This window comes from Xenopus laevis, chromosome 8L, assembly GCF_017654675.1.
Source record: "Xenopus laevis strain J_2021 chromosome 8L, Xenopus_laevis_v10.1, whole genome shotgun sequence".
In the NCBI taxonomy this organism is placed as follows: Eukaryota; Metazoa; Chordata; class Amphibia; order Anura; family Pipidae; genus Xenopus; species Xenopus laevis.
The window spans coordinates 125070347-125092977 of record NC_054385.1 but is presented as its reverse complement, the minus strand read 5'-3'; the positions used below and the strand labels follow the sequence as shown (position 1 = coordinate 125092977).

General features: G+C 41.5%; 1 protein-coding gene across 3 annotated transcripts in view; it reads left to right on the top strand.

Annotated features, from left to right (window-relative positions):
* The window catches only part of LOC108699401, a 57829-nt gene that overhangs the window by 34006 nt on the left and 1192 nt on the right, over positions 1 to 22631 (top strand). For all 3 annotated transcript variants that reach the window (XM_018231457.2, XM_041573551.1, XM_041573552.1), the window contains 5 exons: positions 1301 to 1373; positions 3328 to 3407; positions 6526 to 6786; positions 8396 to 8674; positions 20483 to 20755. In XM_018231457.2, the coding sequence (XP_018086946.2) occupies positions 1301 to 1373; positions 3328 to 3407; positions 6526 to 6786; positions 8396 to 8674; positions 20483 to 20755 (966 nt within the window). The remainder of the gene's footprint in view (positions 1 to 1300; positions 1374 to 3327; positions 3408 to 6525; positions 6787 to 8395; positions 8675 to 20482; positions 20756 to 22631) is intronic.

Below are 22631 nucleotides of genomic sequence, written 5' to 3'. Positions count from 1 at the left end.
TTTTGGCACCTAGTCCAATAGATAAGGGTTAGATTATGGTAAATTTGCAGTTGGGACCCTGGCACAAATTGATGTTAGTTTTGAGGTTTAGCTCCTGCAGAGGATGTGGTCTGAACTCAAATGACTTGTGTTGATGCAGGTGCAGCTCGTGCTTATATCATATTATGTAACAGTGACTGACTGTGAAGAACCCCCTAAGTTGCTTCAAATGAAAGTTCTTTTCTTCTAGTCTAAAGGGGAGGCCTCTGGTATGGTGATACACTTTATGGGTAAAAAGGTCCCCTGCTATTTGTCTATAATGTCCTCTAATGTACTTGTAAAGTCTAATCATGTCCCCTTGCAACCCCAGCCTTAAAGGAGATATTTACTTGGGGATAGGTTGTATTTATTTACCGACACCCAGTGCTGGTGCTCCTTTTTAGCAGAAAACTGCACCATCCCAGGGTTCTTCGAGCGAGCACCACAGAGCGATCCTCTTCCTGCTGAGAAAAGCTAAGCTTTAATGAAGAAGTCGATATTTCATTCTACTGAGCATGTGTCTGCCCCCGGGAAATTTGAAAAAAGAAGATCGCTTTGAGCTGCTCGCTGGAAGAACCCCCGGACTGGAGCAGTTTTCTACTGACAGGAGCACCGGCCAAGGGTGTGAGGTAAGTATATATGATCACTTGGGGGTGCCTAACTTTTGGCACCCCCAAGTAAATAGGCCTTTCATTCTCCTTTAACAGTCTCCTCTTATAGTTCAGTTCTTCCATCTCTTTAACCAGTTTAGTTGCAACCGGAATTACTTTACCTTTGAAGGTACATTTCCTTGATTATTCAAGTCATGTTTTACCTGCTGTGTTTCCCATGGGTACAGAATTTTTTGGTATTTTTCACAAGGAAAAAAAGAGTTCTGTGTGCCATCTCCTTTACATTTGTCTCTACTAGATAAGGCAGTGTAGGTATTATCCTTTCCTAACCACAGTCTGCCAGGAACAACATCCTACAAAATTATACCATGGGTATTTCCCTGTACAAAGAAGAACTGCCGGCTTTTCTTAGAGGGTGTGGTAAAGGTACCAACAACATTATATCATATATCAACAAAGGTATATCATTAATACTGTGATTATTCATTGAGCTGGAATGTTTCTGAGCAGCATGACCAATGTTTGGACAAATAATGTTGTATAGTAATAAGTAACAATATGATTTTATTGTACATAGAGAACAAGGCTACATAAAACACATTTGTTTAACTCTTTCTATTTAATGTCTCTTTTTAAATTGCCAATATGTTTAAATGTTCTTTATAATACAGGGATCAAATGGTCCAGAACAGCAGGAGAAGAGGAAAGAACAAACGGACACGGACCTTCCTGCAACAGGTGGAGGTGGGTTTAGAAAAAGAAAATAGAGGAGATGGCAAGCAGTGGCGTAATGTTTGGGTCTCCGACAAAAAATGTTTTGAAGACAATCAGAACTAGAGATAGGTGATCAGTAGTGATGGGCGAATTTGCGCCGTTTTGCTTCGCCGAAAAAATCGCGAATTTCGCGCGAAATTCGCGAAACGGCGAAAAATTCACGAAACGCCGGTTTTTGACGCCGGTGCCCGTTTTTGACGCTGGCGTCCGTTTTTTCGAAAAAAATTTTTTCGAATCGCGCAAATTCGCTGCGAATTCGCGCCTGGCGAATAAATTCGCCCATCACTAGTGATCAGTAAATAGAACCTGCTGATTGGTTGCTATGGGCAAACGTAGTGCCTTTTATTACATAAACCCTTTGTTAAGAAGACTAAGAAGAATCTAGGATTATGGCACCCAGTTGCATGACATCTCAACGCACTGCATCTGCAGTTTGACGAGAAAATTTTGAATGAAGGGACACCAGAGATTTAATGCCCAAAAAATAGGTTCTATTCCTGAGTGTTACTGGGTGTGTGTATAATTCCTTATTGACTGATTCCTGGTTACTGACCTTTTTACATTGACTCCTGACTTGGCTAATCGCTGCCTGTCCTCATCTTTTGCCTGGATACAACTACAATCTATTTTAAAGGGGTTTTTCAACTTTGCTTCGAATTCTATTATTTATTATACATATTTATATATATATTATACATATTTATTAAAACTCAAATTTTTTTGGTCAGGCTTTTTGGGGGCAAAAACTCGAAATTTATTATACCACGTTTCTGCAAAAAGCCATAACAGAAAATCCACCATCTCTGACCTGTCCAGGTGGTTTGCATTGGGATTAGCCCGACAATCCGAAAAACTCACCATTTTCTGGAAAAAAATTATATGATTTGGGTTTTCGATTTCGATTTTATTGTGTTTTTTCCCCAATCCAATTTATTTTAGTTATGCCAATGATAAATAAGGCTAAATTGTGGATGGGAGTCTGGTCAAACTTTTTTTTTTTATTGAAACAATGAGATAAAATCAGATTTTTAGTAAATAACTCCATTGAACCACCCCTTTGAATACTGCAAATTGGACTTTTTGTCCAACCTTACAAAAGTCAGTAAGCCTCCTGACTATAAACCATATTTAATGTAATTCTCCAAGCTTCTGCATGGTTGTGACATCACTGATGCCACAGATAAAAGGGATTCGATGGAGCAATATGTAATCGAATATATTAAGAGACAAATATACACCAACAGTTATGGACACACAAACATTTTTTATAAAAGTACCACGACTCAGATTACTGAGAATACACTGAAAAATTCAGCACCACAACCAATCCAGTCAAGTGCAGAGAAAATCTTATTAAATCTTGATGGAACGCCATTTATCTTATAATAAACCTTCATATACCAGACCAGAGTTAATATATCTGTATGTGTTGATTACACATTAATCCCGAGCAACCAATCAACATTTGATGTGATCCATCAAATGAAGATTAGATGGAGCCCTGAATTTAATTTAATATTCGAATTTTGTAGCCAACAGTTCTGAGTTAGCTACCGGAATATTAATCTGGTGAAAAATGCAGTAAGTGCTCCAGTAAAACTCTTTCACTTCTGTCTGGGGCTTTAGTAAATGAACCCTGGTAGGGTTTTACTGTGGCATTCCAGCTCATACTGAATTATAAGTTTTAAGTATCCCCAATCAACACAATTTCACAACATTATTCCTTTGTAATACCAGCATGTCACACATAGGAGGCTAAACATGTTAACTATTAATTCTATTAATGTCAGCTTTTCTATTCTGCCTGGTAACAATGACTAAACGAAGTCTATTTTCCCATTGGACAACGTTTACTCTTGCACAAGCTGTGAAAAGAGATGGCATTTAAGAAATCGCATTATGTTTGTCGTGTTGTTTCCTTCAGGTGCTGCCCCAGGGATAAGAGGAGAATGGGTATTGTTGTATTTCTGCTGCTCAGTTGTGGAGCCCACTTAGCTTCTTGTGGTGAGTTCTTTTTGTTAATAATTATAATTCCTTTTTTATTGTTACTGATATGAACTAGAATGTTATTAGACAGCTTATTTAAAAAATAGCAGAGACATAGTGTTGAGCTGAGATATAAGATGTGAGAGGTTGTGTCCCTGCTGAGAAGTTATTTTTAATGATAGTTTAATATAATGATAACTTCCAGTGTACACGGCCAGTGCTGACAGTATGACGATGCTTAGCAAGTGATTGTCCTCTAGTGAGGGTGACTCATCTCCTCCGAATACTTTCCTACTGGCCAATAAAAAACATATGGAACACATATTTTCTCTTTGGCTTCCAAAAGTTGCTTATAGTTTCTCCAGATTATTTGGCAACTTGTGTGCTTTCCCACAGGTGATTCATCATATTGCCGGTTGGTAAGGACTCGGTGGAGATTAGGGACCTGCACGAGAGGAGATTGATTGAATCCTCACGTGTCAGGCCTCTTATACTGGGTTCCAGGAGACATAGTCATTCCAGAAGGTGCAAAATTGTGGGGGACTTTGCACTTTGCACCTTGTCTGCTTTTTCATTTTCTCTGAAATGCTTGTAGGATGGCAAAGGTTTTGTCAACATTTAGGGGCCCATTTACTTAGCTCGAGTGAAGGAATAGAGAAAAAAAACTTTGAATTCCGAATGTTTTTTTTGGCTACTTCGACCATCGAATGGGCTACTTCGACCTACGACTTCGAATGGAACTATTTGACCATTCGATAGTCGAAGTACTGTCTCTTTAAAAAAAAATTTCGACCCCCTAGTTCGCCACCTAAAACCTACCGAAGTCAATGTTAGCCTATGGGGAAGGTCCCCATAGGCTTTGCTATCTTTTTTTGGGGCAAAGAAAAATCATTCGATCGATGGATTAAAATCCTTCGAATCGAACAAATTGCGGTAAATCCTTCGACTTCGATATTCGAAGGATTTCAATTCGGCAGTCGAATATCGAGGGTTAATTAACCCTCGATAATCGACCTTAAGTAAATTTGCCCCTTAGTTTCTGGCCAGCCTGGTCATAGTAACATAGTAAGTTAGGTTGAAAAAAAGACACATGTCCATCAAGTTCAACTCTATTTTAACCTGCCTAACTGCCAGTTGATCCAGAGGAAGGCAAAAAAAAAAAAACATTTGAAGCCTCTCCAATTTGCCTCAGAGGGGGAAAAATTCCTTCCTGACTCCAAAATGGCAATGGGACCAGTCCCTGGATCAACTTGTACTATGAGCTATCTCCCATATCCCTGTATTCCCTCACTTGCTAAACACCATCCAACCCCTTCTTATACCTATCTAATGTATCAGCCTGTACCACTGATTCAGGGAGACAATTCCACATCTTCACAGCTCTCACTGTAACAAACCCCTTCCCAATATTTAGCCAGAACCTCTTTTCTTCTAATCGGAATGGGTGACCTTGTGTCAGCTGGAAAGACCTACTGGTAAATAAAGCATTAGAGAGATTATTATATGATCCCCTTATATATTTATACATAGTTATCATATCACCCCTTAAGCGCCTCTTCTACTGGTCCTTTACAATTGGAAAGGGGGATCAGGTCCCTTGGCAGTTCACTGTTCCCCCAGGTTATAAAAAACGGAAGCTTGCTATTTTTTTGGTCTACCCACTTGCTGGAGGATGTGTGATGTACTACAAAGGGCCTAGAATGAAGGTAGGTTTCAGTAGGTAAAGTAAGTGCAAGAACAGTAAACCTTGCTCTAGTAGTTGGGTTAGTACTTTGTAGTGTCTATGCTGCTGGTATTGGGATTTGTTTAGGCTCAGGAATAGAGAGATTCCTGGTGTAATACACCACTGGGAGCTTCAACTTGCACTGTGGATTGATCACCAAGGCAGGCAAAGCTACATCTGGGTATTATTACTAGGGATGCACCGAATCCAGGATTCAGCCTTTTTGAGCAGGATTCAGATTCTGACGAATCCTTCTGCCTGGCTGGACCGAATCCAAATCCTAATTTGCATGTACAAATTAGGGATGAACTGAATCCACTATTTTGGATTCGGCCGAACCCCGAATCCTTCACGAAGGATTCGGCCGAATACCGAACCAAATCTGAATACTAATTTGCATATGCAAATAAGAGGTGGGAAGGGGAAAACATTTTTTACTTCTTTGTTTTGTGACAAAAAGTCACACGATCTCCATCTCCACCCCTAATTTGCATATGATTTGGATTCAGTTGGCCAGGCAGAAGGATTCAGCCGAATCCTGGTGAAAAAGGCAGAATCCTGGCCGAATCCCGAACCGAATCCTGGATTGGGTGCATCCCTAGTACAAATTAGGGGCGGGAGGGAATTGCGTGAATTTTTTTACAAAACAAGGAAGTAAAAAATGTTTCCCCTTCCCACCCCTAATTTGCATATTAGGATTCGGTTTGGTATTCGGCAAATCCACTGTTTCGGTTCGGCTGAATCCAAAACAGTGGATTTGGTGCATCCCTAATTATTACCCCACAGCTCTGATTGTGTGAGGAACAACTGATTAAGAAAATATTTGAAGAATTTACTGATTTGATATTGTACCGTCAAATGTCAGCACCATTTCTAACGCTTCTCATCTGTCCAATAAATGTTCATCTGTTTTTAATGGCACCCAATTTAATTCAGTAAAAAAAAAGTTCATAAACTCTTTTTTGGTTTTTTTATTTTTTGGTTTATCACGTGAAAACTCGTGGACAAGATTCAAATAGAGGAGAAAAAACATTTCTCCAAATTCAGTTCCAATTTATTCCTATAGACTTAAATTCAGTTTTCACATGCTAAACCATGAGATCAGTTTTTACCAATTGAATTGCATCTCAAATTGAATTTCGTCCATGACTTTTCACGTAATAAACTTTTATCTCACTGAATTGAATCTGGTCCTTTAACTTAAGAGTCTGGTTTCTGATTGAAATACAGTAAGTGAGGCTCCAGGTGAGTGAGAAGAGTCACATGTACCAGGTGCCTAGTTGCTGCGGGTTGAACACAATCTAAACTGGTTGGAGGTATACCAGCTGCTTTATTAGTATATTCATATTAGATGTCCAATTCTCATAGGCTGATTTAATGTATTTTTGTTTGGTTTTCTTTTTTGGCTTTTAGGCAGTCACATTTTCCAATACAGCACAACGCTGGTTTCAGATCCGAAACAGGGCCTGTCGAAGTATTCAGTTGTAGCTTATTTGGATAACTTGATGCTTGGAACGTACAACAGCGACAAACTCGGCCCTGAGCCTTTGACTCCATCGCATTCGTCTTTCGAGCTTTATGACGACATAGAGGAGCTCACCAAAATTATATATCTCAAAGAGAGTTTAGATAAAATGATGATGAAATTGATCACATCTTCATTAAACAAGACTGGTGAGTGAAATAAACAATTGTTAGTTTCAAGGGGAATTGCCACTTTTACCACACTGCAGTAAATAAATTGCTTTATCACTATGATATATTAAATTTCTGCATTAATAATGAAAGTTACACAAACACGTATGTCGTAATCATCAGTCGCTAGGCCGACTTCCCTTTTTATTGCTATTCGTTGCTTCATATTAACATTGCTTTCTCATTGTCATTGTTTTAATCACAAGGCTAAATTTGCTAATCATAGTGGGCAGTCATTTTATCATACCGTAATGTAGTTGAGCAGGTACTCAAAGGCCCATTCCACAAAGACAGGATAAAAATCAAGTATATTTATTTGGTTGGCATGGCCTTACATGTTTTGTATCACAGAGCTACTTAAGCATAGGCAGTCATTTTATCATAGACAATATTGATATAATCAGGGCCGCCATCAGGGGGGGGACAGAGGGGACTGTTGTCCCGGGCCCGGATGGTTTGGGGAGTTATGGGGGGCCCAGCCGTGCTGCACTTACTTGTATAGCCGGGCCCCTGCCATCAGTAAGCAACAGACTTCGGAAGGGAGGGCTGGGTGGAGCTCCGATGACTGGCTTCTTGTGCTCTGATTCGCCATGAAGTGTAAGTCCCGGCAAAGCCACATGCGGATTGGTTGGGTGAAGTTTGAACCACCCCTCTACTTTAACCAATCACCATGTGGCTTTACCGGGACTTACATTTCACTGGCGAATCAGAGCACACGAAACTGAAGATACCGGCATCTGAACTCCGTGGCTCCCTGGCCAATTGTTTTTTTTTTAAAATGTTTGGGGGCCCTGGCTAATCATTTTTTTTTTTAAAAACTTGTAGGGGCCCAGGCCAAACTTTTTATATAATAACTCGTAGGGGCCCTGACCACTAATGCTTTTTTTACATAACTTGTAGGGGCCCTGGGCACCAATGTTTTTTATTTTTTACTTTTACCACCACCTGACCACCAAAACTTGTAGGAGGGCCCTGGGCACCAAAGTTCTTTTTTTTTAACTTGTAGGGGGGCACCTTTATGTTTTAATGACTGTGTCTTGTGTGGCCTTCATACTGATGGGTGAGGGAGGGGTGGTAAGGGGGGCCCACCTTGTACTAATAATTTTGCCTTTAGCTCCTCCTCCTTAACCTGTCTGTACCTGCACCTTATAGGAATGATTTTGCCTTTAGCTCCTCCTTCTAAACCTGTCTGTACCTGCACCTTATACTAATGATTGTACCTTTAGCTCCTCCTCCTTAAACTGTCTGTACCTGTACCTTGTACTAATGCTTTTGCCTTTAGCCCCTCCTCCTAAACTTGTTTGACCAAGCACATTGTACTAATGATTTTACCTTTAGCCCCTCCTCCTAAACTTGTCTGACCAAGTGCATTGTACTTATGAGTATGTGGGGATCACAATGGGATTTTTTTGCAAGGAAGCCTGGCGCACTCTAGTTATGCCACTGGATAAGCTTTTCTCAAATTGAATCTGAAAGCTGCCTATTTGAAAGACAATCTCTCTTGTGATTACTCTCAATATATGAATCCATTAGACCACTACCCAGACTTGGGTTTAATGTATTGGTGCATTTTGTTTGTTTATTGCAGGTGTTGAAGATTTTCACGTTATGCAAATAAAGAATGGATGTGAGCTGAGTGAGGACGGCAGCATTCGTGGTAATGAAGAATTAGCATTTGATGCCAAAGACTATATAACATTTGATACAGCAAACCCAGAGTATATCCCAGTAGTGCCGGGAGCTCTCATTGCAGTTCAGAAAAGGAAGGAACTTTATTCTAAATTACAAAGGACATACGTGGAAAATGTGTGCATCAGTCAACTGAAACTGCACCTTCCTTATTTAAAAAATGTCTTGGAAAAGAAAGGTGAGACTAAATACTAACTAAACCAGTTTTTTTTAAATGATTTCCTTTTTCTCCATAATAATAAAACAGTCGCTTGTACTTGATCCCAACTAAGATATAATTAATCCTTACTGGAGGCAAAACCAGCCTATTGGGTTTATTTAATGTTTAAATTATATTTTTAGTAGACTAAGAGGCAGATTTTTCAAAGGTCGAGGTGAGTTTTCGAATGAAAACAATTAGAATTTTGAGCTATTTTTTGTGTACTTCGACTAGGGAATAGTCCAAATTCGATTAGAATTTGAAAAAAATTCAAAAATTTGAATATCAAAATTCATCTAAAACCTGCTGAATTGCTGTTTTAGCCTATGGGGGACCTCCTAGAACTAATTGGTGGACTTTGGAGCCAATTGGTGGACTGTGAAAAATCAAAGTTTTTTCTGGGAAAAACTTTGAATCGAATTCGATCAAATGCGTTACTCCTTCGATCCGTACGATTGGAATTTTGCCGAATACGGACCTATTCGATCGAAAATGAACCTATTCAACCAAAAAAAATACTTTGACTTAATTTCGGTGGGTCTTTCTGAATTCAAATTTAGAATTTTTTAATTCAAAATTCGACCCTTGATAAATATGCCCCTTAAGGTAGGAAGATCCAAATGATGCAAAGATTTGTTATCTGGAAAACCCCAGGTCCCGAGCATTCTTAATAACAGGTCCCATACCGGTATTACATTTTTTTATTCTATTCCAAAAACAATTATCATTAGCTTCTCTTCATCTGATTGTAAAGTAATCCCCTAGGTAATTTTCATCTGTAAAAAAATGGGAAAAATGGGTCCGCCGAGTTTTTTCCCAGTGTCCCGACAGCCCAGTCGGTTGGACTTCAGGGTATAATTAATCTCTAAAAATTCAAGGTTTTTTTCTCTCTAAAATTTAGAGTGTTCCCCCTAAAACACTCCTGGATTAGAAAGTTGGCTACCTGTCTTACAGAGCTGATATGAGGAAAATAAAACAAATTCATTTTTAAAACCTACATTTTACAAAATGATTAAAAATGCCCATAGAGAATAATGGATAGTAAAAAAATGTTTCACACTTTGAATTGTTTCATGGTGAAATTACCCCGTTATCCATAAAGGTCGGAATTACAGAAAGGTCGTCTCCCATAGACTCCATTTTATCCAAATAATGCAAATTTTAAAAAAATTATTTCCTTTTTCTTTGTAATAATAAAACAGTAACTTGTACTTGATCCAAACTAAGATATAATTAATCCTTATTGGAAGCAAAACCAGCCTATTGGCTTTATTTAATGTTTACATGAATTTCTAGTAGACTTAAGGTGGGGAGATTCAAATTATGGAAAGATCAGCTATGCGGGATCATGTAACAGTGACAGCATTAATCTCAGACAGTGATAAAGCCAGAATCTTTTAGAATACCTGACCAGGCATGGTTAAAGCTTGAAACTACATCCAGGGGTAGGACTACATGAGATTCCTCCATTGTACAGGGCAGCAGGTGAAGCAGTGTTGGTAGGAGGGTGCCACGTTTCAGTGGTAGCCAGAAAGTTAAGAGATTTGGAGATTATGAAGTGCTGTGAGTTTAATGCAAATGGACTGTACATCCCAGAAGGCACATGAGAAAGGGGCAGAGGGTCACAGCTTTATGTGAAGAAGGTTTGCACGATTAGAAATATGTACGGCCATGGAGACTGTGGAAGACATCAATAAGTGCCTGTATATAGGAATAGCTGAGCAGAGGAATGATGAGTGAATAGGGCAAGGGTTTGGGAAGCTTAAGCACGCATGGGGCATTATAGAAGTGTCATGGAATGTTTTACTTTTGGCTGTTTTTGTCACTCTTAGGACATTATCTCCAATATCTATTTGCATTTCCCTTTGAGAAAGGATGTCAAGCAACTAACTTGAAGTCTTATTTCTACTAAGGCCTGGAGGTGTGGGTTTAACCAGTGTAGCGCTATAATTAAGTGGCACAGTCTCTATTATGAGCTTACTTTCAAATATAATTGTGCCACGGATGAGACCTTTCTCTCAGGTGTAAGCCCTCGCAACAGTAGGGATGTAGCGAACGTCGGAAAAAAAGTTCGCGAACATATTCGCGAACTTGCGCAAAAACGCGAGCGGTTCGCGAACGGTTCGCGAACCCCATAGACTTCAATGGGAAGGCGAACTTTAACATCTAGAAAAGACATTTCTGGCCAGAAAAATGATTTTAAAGTTGTTTAAAGGGTGCAACGACCTGGACAGTGGCATGCCAGAGGGGGATCAAGGGCAAAAATGTATCTGAAAAATCTGCCTGTGTGTGCTTGGAAGAGATAGTGTAGGGGGAGAGCTGTTAGTGATTTCAGGGACAGATGATAGTAAGTTTGCTGGCTAGTAATCTGCTTGATACTGCTCTGTATTGGAGGGACAGAAGTCTGCAGGGATTTGAGGGACATTTTAGCTTAGGTAGCTTTGCTGGCTAGTAATCTGCTGTTCTCTTTAAACAACTGCCATACGTTGACCTTGTAGGCATTGTTTGCCCAGTTTTTTTGGACGCAGCCACTGAAGCACAGTTGCCAGAAAAAATATGCCATATAAATGCTGAAAATAGTCATTTTTCGCCATACGTTGACCTTGTAGACATTGTTTGCCCAGTTTTTTTGGACGCAGCCACTGAAGCACAGTTGCCAGAAAAATTATGCCATATAAATGCTGAAAATATAAATTTTTTTGGTTGCAGCCACTGAAGCACAGAGGCCAGAAAAATTATGCCATATAAATGCAGAAAATATGCATTTTTTTGGTCGCAGCCACTGAAGCACAGTTGACAGAAAAATTATGCCATATAAATGCTGAAAATATAAACTTTTTTGGTTGCAGCCACTGAAGCACAGAGGCCAGAAAAATTATGCCATATAAATGCAGAAAACATGCATTTTTTTGGTCGCAGCCACTGAAGCACAGTTGACAGAAAAATTATGCCATATAAATGCTGAAAATATAAATTTTTTTGGTTGCAGCCACTGAAGCACAGAGGCCAGAAAAATTATGCCATATAAATGCAGAAAATATGCATTTTTTTGGTCGCAGCCACTGAAGCACAGTTGCCAGAAAAAATATGCCATATAAATGCTGAAAATAGTCATTTTTTGCCATATACGTTGAGTCAACGTATGGCAAAAAATGACTATTTTCAGCATTTATATGGCATATTTTTTCTGGCCTCTGTGCTTCAGTGGCTGCGGCCAAAAAAACTGGGCAAACAATGCCTACAAGGTCAACGTCGTTGACCTTGTAGGCATTGTTTGCCCAGTTTTTTTGGCCGCAGCCACTGAAGCACAGAGGCCAGAAAAAATATGCCATATAAATGCTGAAAATAGTCATTTTTTTGGTCGCAGCCACTGAAGCACAGTTGCCAGAAAAATTATGCCATATAAATGCTGAAAATATAAATTTTTTTGGTTGCAGCCACTGAAGCACAGAGGCCAGAAAAATTATGCCATATAAATGCAGAAAATATGCATTTTTTTGGTTGCAGCCACTGAAGCACAGAGGCCAGAAAAATTATGCCATATAAATGCAGAAAATATGCATTTTTTTGGATGCAGCCACTGAAGCACAGTTGCCAGAAAAAATATGCCATATAAATGCTGAAAATAGTCATTTTTTGCCATACGTTGACCTTGTAGACATTGTTTGCCCAGTTTTTTTGGTTGCAGCCACTGAAGCACAGAGGCCAGAAAAAATTAAACCAGTAGGGTTTGCACCCTAGTTTGTAACGGTGGCGGAGGGAGGAGGAGGACGCTAAAGGACAGCTGTGTGTGGAGTCATGAGGCTTGAAGAGAAGGACAGCTGCATAGAAGTCAGAACAAGTCTTCCGGCGTGCAGTAACCCTCCGAGATCCACCCCTCATTCATTTTAATAAAGGTCAGGTAATCGACACTTTTGTGACCTAGGCGAGTTCTCTTCTCAGTTACAATCCCTCCTGCTGCACTGAAGGTCCTTTCTGAGAGCACACTTGAGGCTGGGCAAGACAAGAGGTTCATGGCAAATTGTGACAGCTCTGGCCACAGATCAAGCCTGCGCACCCAGTAGTCCAGGGGTTCATCGCTCCTCAGAGTGTCGATATCTGCAGTTAATGCCAGGTAGTCCGCTACCTGCCGGTCGAGGCGTTCTTTGAGGGTGGATCCAGAAGGGTTGTGGCGCTGCCTTGGACAGAAAAACATTTGCATGTCTGACGTTACAGACTGGCCAAAGGGCTTTGTCCTTGCAGGTGTGCTCGTGGCAGGATTACTGGCACCTCTGCCCCTGGAATGTTGATGAGTTCCTGAAGTGACATCACCTTTAAAAGCATTGTACAACATGTTTTGCAGGCTGGTTTGTAAATGCCGCATCTTTTCGGACTTGTGGTATGTTGGTAACATTTCTGACACTTTATGCTTGTACCGAGGGTCTAGTAGCGTTGCGACCCAGTACAGGTCCTTCTCCTTAAGCCTCTTGATACGGGGGTCCTTCAACAGGCATGACAGCATGAAAGACCCCATTCTCACAAGGTTGGATGCAGAGCTATCCATCTCCGCTTCCTCATTATCAAGGACTGCATCATCCACGGTCTCCTCCCCCCAGCCACGTACAAGACCAGGGGTCCCCAAAAGGTCACCACTAGCCCCCTGGGAAGCCTGCTCCTGTTGGTCCTCCTCCTCCTCCTCCACAAAGCCACCTTCCTCCTCTGACTCCACTTCTGGCACCTCTCCCTGCGTTGCAGCAGGTGCCTGGGTTCGTTCTGGTGATTCCGACCAGAAATCGTGCGCTTCCAGCTCCTCGTCACGCTGGTCTACAGCCTCATCTGTCACTCGTCGCACGGCACGCTCCAGGAAGAAAGCGAAGGGTATTAGGTCGCTGATGGTGCCTTCGGTGCGACTGACCATATTTGTCACCTCTTCAAAAGGTCGCATGAGCCTGCAGGCATCGCGCATAAGCACCCAGTAACGGGGGAAAAAAATCCCCAGCTGTGCAGATCCAGTCCTACCACCCAGTTCAAAAAGGTACTCGTTGACGGCCCTTTGTTGTTGCAGCAGACGTTCCAACATAAGGAGCGTTGAATTCCAGCGAGTCTGGCTGTCAGAAATCAAACGCCTGACTGGCATGTTGTAGCGCTGCTGAATGTCAGCAAGGCGTGCCATGGCTGTGTAGGAACGTCTGAAATGGGCCGACACCTTTCTGGACTGGGTGAGAACGTCCTGGAATCCTGGGTACTTGGAGACAAAACGTTGGACTATTAAATTTAACACATGTGCCATGCAGGGCACATGTGTTAAATTGCCTAGTCTCAACGCTGCCAACAGATTGCTTCCATTGTCACACACCACTTTTCCGATCTGCAGTTGGTGTGGGGTCAGCCACCGATCGGCCTGTGACTGCAGAGATGACAGGAGTACAGATCCGGTATGGTTTTTGCTTTCCAGGCACGTCATCCCCAAGACAGCGTGACAACGGCGTACCTGGCACGTCGAATAGCCTAGGGGGAGCTGGGGGTGCACAGGTGTGGAGGAGGAGAAGGAGGACCCAGCAGCAGAGTAAGAAGAAGAAGAAGACGAGGTAGAGAGCGATGGAGGAGTAGAGGTGGTGGCAGAACCGCGTGCAATCCGTGGCGGTGACACCAACTCCACTGTTGTTGTTGAGCTACCCATTCCCTGCTTCCCAGCCATTACCAAGTTCACCCAGTGGGCAGTGTAGGTGACATACCTGCCCTGACCATGCTTGGAGGACCATGCGTCAGTAGTCATATGGACCTTTGGCCCAACACTAAGTGACAGAGATGCGGTAACTTGGCTCTGCACATGTTGGTACAGGTGTGGTATTCCCTTTTTAGAAAAAAAATTGCGGCTGGGTACCTTCCACTGCGGTGTCCCAATTGCTACAAATTTGCGGAAGGCCTCAGAGTCCACCAGCTGGTATGGTAAAAGCTGGCGGGCTAAGAGTGCAGACAAGCCAGCTGTCAGACGCCGGGCAAGGGGGTGACAGTCAGACATTGGCTTCTTACGCTCAAACATGGCCTTCACAGAAACTTGGCTGGTGGCAGATGACTGGGAATGGGAACAGGTGGTCAAGGTGGAAGGCGGAGTGGAGGGTGGTTCAGACGGGTCAAGGAGAGCAGAGGTAGAGCAGTAAGATGCTGGACCAGAAGGAGTGTGGCTTTTAGTTTGCCTGTTGCCTTTGAGGTGTTGCTCCCAAAGTGCTTTGTGCTTGCCGCTCATGTGCCTTCGCATAGAAGTTGTACCTATGTGGCTGTTGGGCTTACCAAGGCTCAGTTTCTGACTGCACTCATTGCAAATTACAATGCTTTTGTCAGAGGCACACACATTAAAAAAATCCCACACTGCTGACTTTTTGGAAGTGTGCGATCTGGCGGTAACAGTAGAAGTTGGCGGAGTTGGCGGTATTGGCGGCAATGGCGGGTGCGTTGGCCGGCTGAACACAGGTGCCGATACATGTTGTTGCCCTGCTGATCCCTGCGGGCTGTCCTCCCTGCTTCTTCTAAGTCTTATTCTCCTACTGCCTCTCTGACTCTCCGTCTCTCCATCTGAACTACCCTCCTCTTGCTCTCTTCTACTAGGCACCCACAAAACATCAATCTCCTCATCATCATTCTCCTCAGATGCATCAATTTCTTCTGACACATCACAGAAGGAAGCAGCAGCGGGGACCTCCTCCTCATCACTCATTATGTCCATCTCTATCGTGTTCTCTGCCAGAATTAAATCTGGTGTAAGGTCCTCATCTCCTTCATCTTCTTCTGGCAATAATGGTTGCGCATTACTCAGTTCAAGAAACTCATTGGAAAATAACTCCTCTGACCCCAGTGAAGAAGGGGCACCGGTGGTGGAGGAAGTGTTACGTGGGGTGGCCATAGCAGTGGAGGATGAGGAGGATGTTGTGGTAAAGTTAGAAACGGTAGAGGATGGGGTGTGCTGTGTAAGCCAGTCAACTACCTCTTCAGCATTTTGGGAGTTCAGGGTCATTGGCTTTTTAAAACTGGGCAATTTGCTAGGGCCACAGGATTGCATAGCAGCACGGCCCCTAGCACGGCCTCTGCGTGGCGGCCTGCCTTTGCCTGGCATTATTTTTAAAAAAACAACAACAACAACAAAAACTCAGTTGGTTTTTCTGGAAACGATAATACACACAGCTAGATGGCGGGTTGAAGAAAACACTGTGCAAATAATGCCTACAAAGTCAACGTATACACTACTACAGCGGTGGATACGGATTACGTAAAATATATGAATGCTGCTTGAAAAAAAGTAACTCAAGTGGTTTTTCTAGAGACGATAATATTATCAATATTTAGACAAAATGTGAACAAGGTCACACAGCTCGATGGCGGGTTGAAGAAAACAGTGTGCAAATAATGCCTACAAGGTCAACGTATACACTACTACAGCGGTGGATACGGATTACGTAAAATATATGAATGCTGCTTGAAAAAAAGTAACTCAAGTGGTTTTTCTAGAGACGATAATATTATCAATATTTAGACAAAATGTGAACAAGCTCACACAGCTCGATGGCGGGTTGAAGAAAACAGTGTGCAAATAATGCCTACAAGGTCAACGTATACACTACTACAGCGGTGGATACGGATTACGTAAAATATATGAATGCTGCTTGAAAAAAAGTAACTCAAGTGGTTTTTCTAGAGACGATAATATTATCAATATTTAGACAAAATGTGAACAAGCTCACACAGCTCGATGGCGGGTTGAAGAAAACACTGTGCAAATAATGCCTACAAGGCCAACGTATACACTACTACAGCGGTGGATACGGATTACGTAAAATATATGAATGCTGCTTGAAAAAAGTGACTCCGGTGTTTTTTCTGGAGACGGTAATATTATGGATATTTAGACAGAATGGGAACAAGGTCACACAGCTCGATGGCGGGTTGAAGAAAACAGTGTGCAAATAATGCCTACAAGGCCAACGTATACACTACTACAGTGGTGGATACGGATTACGTAAAATATATGAATGCTGCTTGAAAAAAGTGACTCCGGTGTTTTTTCTGGAGACGGTAATATTATGGATATTTAGACAGAATGGGAACAAGGTCACACAGCTCGATGGCGGGTTGAAGAAAACAGTGTGCAAATAATGCCTACAAGGTCAACGTATACACTACTACAGCGGTGGATACGGATTACGTAAAATATATTATGGCTGCTTGAAAAAAGTCACTCCGGTGTTTTTTCTGGAGACGGTAATATTATGGATATTTAGACAGAATGTGAACAAGGTCACACAGCTAGATGGCGGGTTGAAGAAAACACTGTGCAAATAATGCCTACAAGGTCAACGTATACACTACTACAGCGGTGGATACGGATTACGTAAAATATATTATGGCTGCTTGAAAAAAGTCACTCCGGTGTTTTTTCTGGAGACGGTAATATTATGGATATTTAGACAGAATGTGAACAAGGTCACACAGCTAGGTGGCGGGTTGAAGAAAACACTGTGCAAATAATGCCTACAAGGTCAACGTATACACTACTACAGCGGTGGATACGGATTACGTAAAATATATTATGGCTGCTTGAAAAAAGTCACTCCGGTGTTTTTTCTGGAGACGGTAATATTATGGATATTTAGACAGAATGTGAACAAGGTCACACAGCTAGATGGCGGGTTGAAGAAAACACTGTGCAAATAATGCCTACAGGGCAAATAATGCCTAAAAGGTCAACTTATACACTACTACAGCGGTAGTAAAATAAAAAAAAGTAAAATAAAAAAAATGAATATTAAAAAAAAAAATTAAAGTTGGTGCTGCTGAACTACTAGGAGCAGCAGATTAGCACACCAGTCCCACTCCCCAACACTGCTAGACTAATAGCACTGGGCTCTTATAGTAGTAGTAGTAGTAGTAGTAGTAAAACAACAAAAAAATAAATAAAAGCAGTCCTTACAAGGACTACTGTTATTGCAGCAGTCAGCAGATGAGATCAGAAGCAGGACAGCTGCCCACTGCAGCTACATACAGAGCACTGCAGTAGAAGGTAGATTACTAGCCAGCAAAGCTACCTAAGCTTAAATGTCCCTCAAACCCCTGCAGACTTCTGTCCCTCCAATAACAGAGCAGTATCAAAACGATTACTAGCCAGCAAACTTTCAACTGTCCCTGAAATCACTAACAGGCAGCAGCTCTCTCCCTACACTATCTCTTCAGCACACACAGGCAGAGTGAAAAAAACGCTGCAGGGCTTCGGTTTTTATAGGGAAGGGGAGTGGTCCAGGGGAGAGCTTCCTGATTGGCTGCCATGTACCTGCTGGTCTGGGGTGAGAGGGCAAAAAAAAGCGCCAACAATGGCGAACCCAAAATGGCGAACGTCGCGCGACGTTCGCGAACTTCCGGCGAGCGCGAACACCCGATGTTCGCGCGAACAAGTTCGCCGGCGAACAGTTCGCGACATCTCTACGCAACAGTGTGGAGGCAGGGTGTAGTGCAACTGTAACAATGTGTTTGTGCACAAAAATTTGACTCCAGTGGTTCTTTTATGCTTAACCAGGGACTGGGTTTATTTACAGAACAGTCCACATAGGAGTACATAGGACATACTGTATAGCATAAAGGATTATTTTATAGTCACAGAACCAAAGAACACAGCTTGATCCCTGCAGGCAAGGGAATAGTTACAGCAGTAGTTAAGGAGCAATTGAGAAGGTACCCCAGCTTTCAGTCTGTGCCCTAAGTGGAACCTAGGGGAAATTCTACCATCCCTAAATCTATGCACTTAGTCCCTACTTCTGGGTTATTAGTACCTGGGATCTTAATCCCTCTGACTCTCCTCGTCGGAGCCTTGAGCTGCTCAACTATATGACCTATCTATCATTCCTAGGGGCAAATTCACCATCGCTGGTTTTGCGCACATCGCAACACTTCGCCAGGCGTAAATTCGGCTGGACAACGCTAATTCACGAAGATCCAAAGTTCCGCACAGGGTACCAATCACTGGCGAAATTACGCCAGTGAAATTACGCCCAGCAGTTCGAAGTTACGCTAGCATTGGCTAATTAGCGTACGGCGTGCCGTTACAGTACAATGGCTGTATATGCTGCAGCAAATACATTACACTACACAAGGCTAGGGAACCTTAATAAAATTATATAAAGTTGCTATAATGCCCTATACATGTGCCCACAGTATATTTAAGGTGCCTTATTTTAGCAAATGTAGGAGGGAATGCCAAAAATAGGAAAAAAACGCGAGTGTTTTTTGGGACTTAGAAAAATTTTCAACTTTTTTTTGAGGAACTCCTATCTACTCTATTGCACTTCGCCTGGTCTGAGGTGGTGAAGGCAAGTCTGGCAATAGAAGTAATGGTCAGTAAAATCAAAAACTTAGTGAATTTGCGAAGGAACGCTCTTTCACCAGACCAAAAATTTGCATGGCGTTAGAGTGAGAAGTTGCCTTGGCGAAATTACACCAGCGAATTTACGCCAGCTACCGTTAGTAAATCGACAAAGTGCCAAAATGACGTCACGCTGGTGAATTTTGCCAGCGTTAGCCACTTCGCCCTTTAGTACAATTCCCTTCTAGAGTGATCAATGACAGAGTGTAGCTATCCACTTTACTAGGGCCGAAGCTTCTGGGTTCCACTACCCATTCCCTTCCTGCCTTCTCAGGTAAGGGCTAAAGTAATGGACCCAGACCGCATGGTTTCCTAGACCTTTATACTATAGCACAGTGCCATCTACAGTATACTGTGAGAACTATATGGGCTTACATAAGCAGAAGCAATGGAGAGTAGCCTGCTCGCACAACCCTGGCCTTCAGCAATTCGACGCCTGGTGCACGGTGTCGGAGGGATCGGCACCCCCCTCAGCAATTGATCCAAGAAGACACTGGCACACAGAGGCTAGTAACAGCAGGGTTATACCCTTGCGTGTTTATTCTGCAAACGTGCAATGACACATAAGCAGAGCAATGACACAAGTCCCTATTAGAACCCATTTAGGTGTCTAAAACCTTCAAGATGTGCTTACCTATAATATGTGAGGGTTTCTAAATGATCAGATCCCTACACCAGTAAAAAAAACAGCTGCAAGTGTGGTATTTTTTTCAAGAGTGGATCAACTTTGACTTTGCCCTGGGCACTACCCTGCCCCCTCCCATACTCCACCACCAACCCACTTTATCTCCAACCCAGGCCACCCTGCTCCATGGTTGTCTTTATTATGTCCAGCACAGTTTGTATCTAATAGCTCCTACTTTTTTACCTACTTACCAGAGGCTAACTCCTTCAATTTCTTAAATATTGGTTTTAAAAAAAATCAAATTAAAAAGGATGCTTTAACTTTTAAAATATGACTTTGGAAGAAGATGTCAACAAGGTTAATGGGCATTTCATAGGTCTATACTTCTATCCTAGGTCTGCACAGAAGATCACCACCCAAAGCACCAACAACTCTCTCTCTCTCTCTCTCTCTCTCTCTCTCTCTCTCTCTCTCTCTCTCTTTCTCTCTAATTTGTTTGGAAAGACATTGATTTAATCTTAATTGCATATTTAAATATAAATTTCAGTTTGTTGTTTGTTTGTCTTATGGGCAGGTTTGAGTGCAGTCTACCTTTGCTAATGGGTAGGACTTAATATTTAAAGATTTGATAAATTCCACTTTTAATTAGCAGGGAATCATGTCATTCTGTGGCCTCCATATCCAAGTAACCATCTACTGTCATCTCAATTATTATATTAACATTTCCTGAGCTTTTACTGTATTTATTGTTGTTAAATGTTCTTAATTCTCCCTTCAGTTCCCCCCAAAGTGAAGATTTCCAGCTCAGAGTCAGAGAGTGGTACAAAACTGCACTGCTGGGTGTATGGGTTCTACCCCCGAGATGTGGAAGTGAAGTGGATAAAGAATGGGAGAGATGAGATTTACTCAGAGGAATCAGCAGAGATCCTGCCAAACCCTGATGGCACCTATCAGATCAGAGTCAGTGTGGAGGTAACACCAGAGGAGGGCGCCACTTACTCCTGCCATGTGGATCACAGCAGTTTGGAGAATCCACTGGTTGTTCCCTTTGGTGAGTGTCTTTATGGTTGTTGTGCACATATAAATATAATTCAGGTGTAACTGCGCAGAAGTTTTTCTAAAGTTCTAAAGTTTTTCAAAATTACCTGTGCATTATTCTTTAGGTACAAGTACACCACATCAATTGACACCATGTAGCTACCGGATTTCCCCGCATTAATAGGCGTACTGCACACAATCCATTAAAACAGACTGGTGTGGTGCCAAACAATGCAAGTGTAGGGGGCGCTTTTAAAAGCAAGTACTAGTGATGGGTGAATTTCTCCCATTTTCACGATTTCAAGAAATGGTAAAACATTTGTGAGACTTGAAAATTGACGCCTGCGTAAATTTTGGACACTTCCGAAAAGTCAATCGAGGCAATTTTGACGCTCAAATTTTTTGCGCCAAGCTAATTTAAAGTTCTGAAAACTTAACCCAAATGTGTTGTGTACACAAAAACATTTTTAGAGCACCTTATATAAATACGAAGGCCATTTTTCTTTCTTTCATTGTTATTACGTGGGGGTGAAATTAGAGCTCACGACCATCCACTTCCTATTTATCCCTATGGGATTTTTAGAAGTGCATTCATCAATGGGTAAACAATATAGTTTACCTTTTGTGAATATGCTTCTAAAAACCTGAAAGTTTTAATAAATCAAAAATCATACTGCGCTGGATATCTTTCAGAATTCCCTAGTTAGATCTAGTTAGATCTGGTTCTGTATGAACCACCAAACTGTTTGACTCCAAAACATATTCCAAACATAGGAAGAAATAATTCTCAGCTGTAGAAATATAGGAAAACAGTTTTTTTTAAAAGTAAAAACTCAGCTCTGCACAACACTCCTCCCCCCACCATTGTTTCCACTACCTGGGTAAAAAATACAAGAGACAATTGTATGACACAGGAGTGATGTTCTTTTTTTTTGTTTTTGCTTTATTATTGCTTTTTTACAGTGTTTGAACATTGCAAGCTCCCGCAACAATAAGGGGATTATTTACTAAAATCTGAATTTTTAAAAAAATGGTATTAAAAAAGACCACAACCAAACTGCGATGCTCGATATGACCTTATTTATGAATAAAATAACCCAAGTTAATCAGATCACGGAAAAACTCGATAGAAAATCTGAATTGCTCTAGTTTTTCCGTTTTTTTTTACCAAATTGTTTTTTAGAGTTTTTGCCCAAAAACCCTGGCAAAGTTGGATTTTCAGGCTAAACCCAGCACAAACCACAATAACTTCAAATTGAGATACAGTAGGTGCTTCACCCATTGACTTATACATGACCATGACAGGTCTTTTTGGATTCAGGCTATTTGCAGCATCAGGATACAGGTATGGGATCCATTATCCGGAAACCCGAAATCCAGAAAGCTTCGAATTACAGAGGCCCTCTCCCATAGACTCCATTATAATCAAATAATTCAGATTTTAAAAATGATTTCCTTTTCTCTGTAATAATAAAACAGTAGCTTGTACTTGATCCCAAGTAAGATATAATTAATCCTTATTGGAAGCAAAACCAGCCTATTGGGTTTATTTAATGTTTACATGATTTTATAGTAGACTTAAGGTGTGAAGATCCAAATTACAGAAAGCTCCACTATCCGAAAAACCCCAGGTCCTGAACATTCTGGGTTACAGGTCCCATACCTGTATAACAGATCTCGGAAAAAAAATTTCCATGAAAAATTCAAGTTTCTTCCCCAAAAAGCCCAACCAGATAAGTTTAAGATTTAGTAAATAACCCTGAAAAGTAAAAAAAGAAAAGAAATTGTTTAGTCGCGAAGAGACTCCTTACATTCATTTTTACATTTAAAAGAAAAATAATTATATATGCATTTTCATAACATGCCCTTCATTTTGTTATATTCTTATT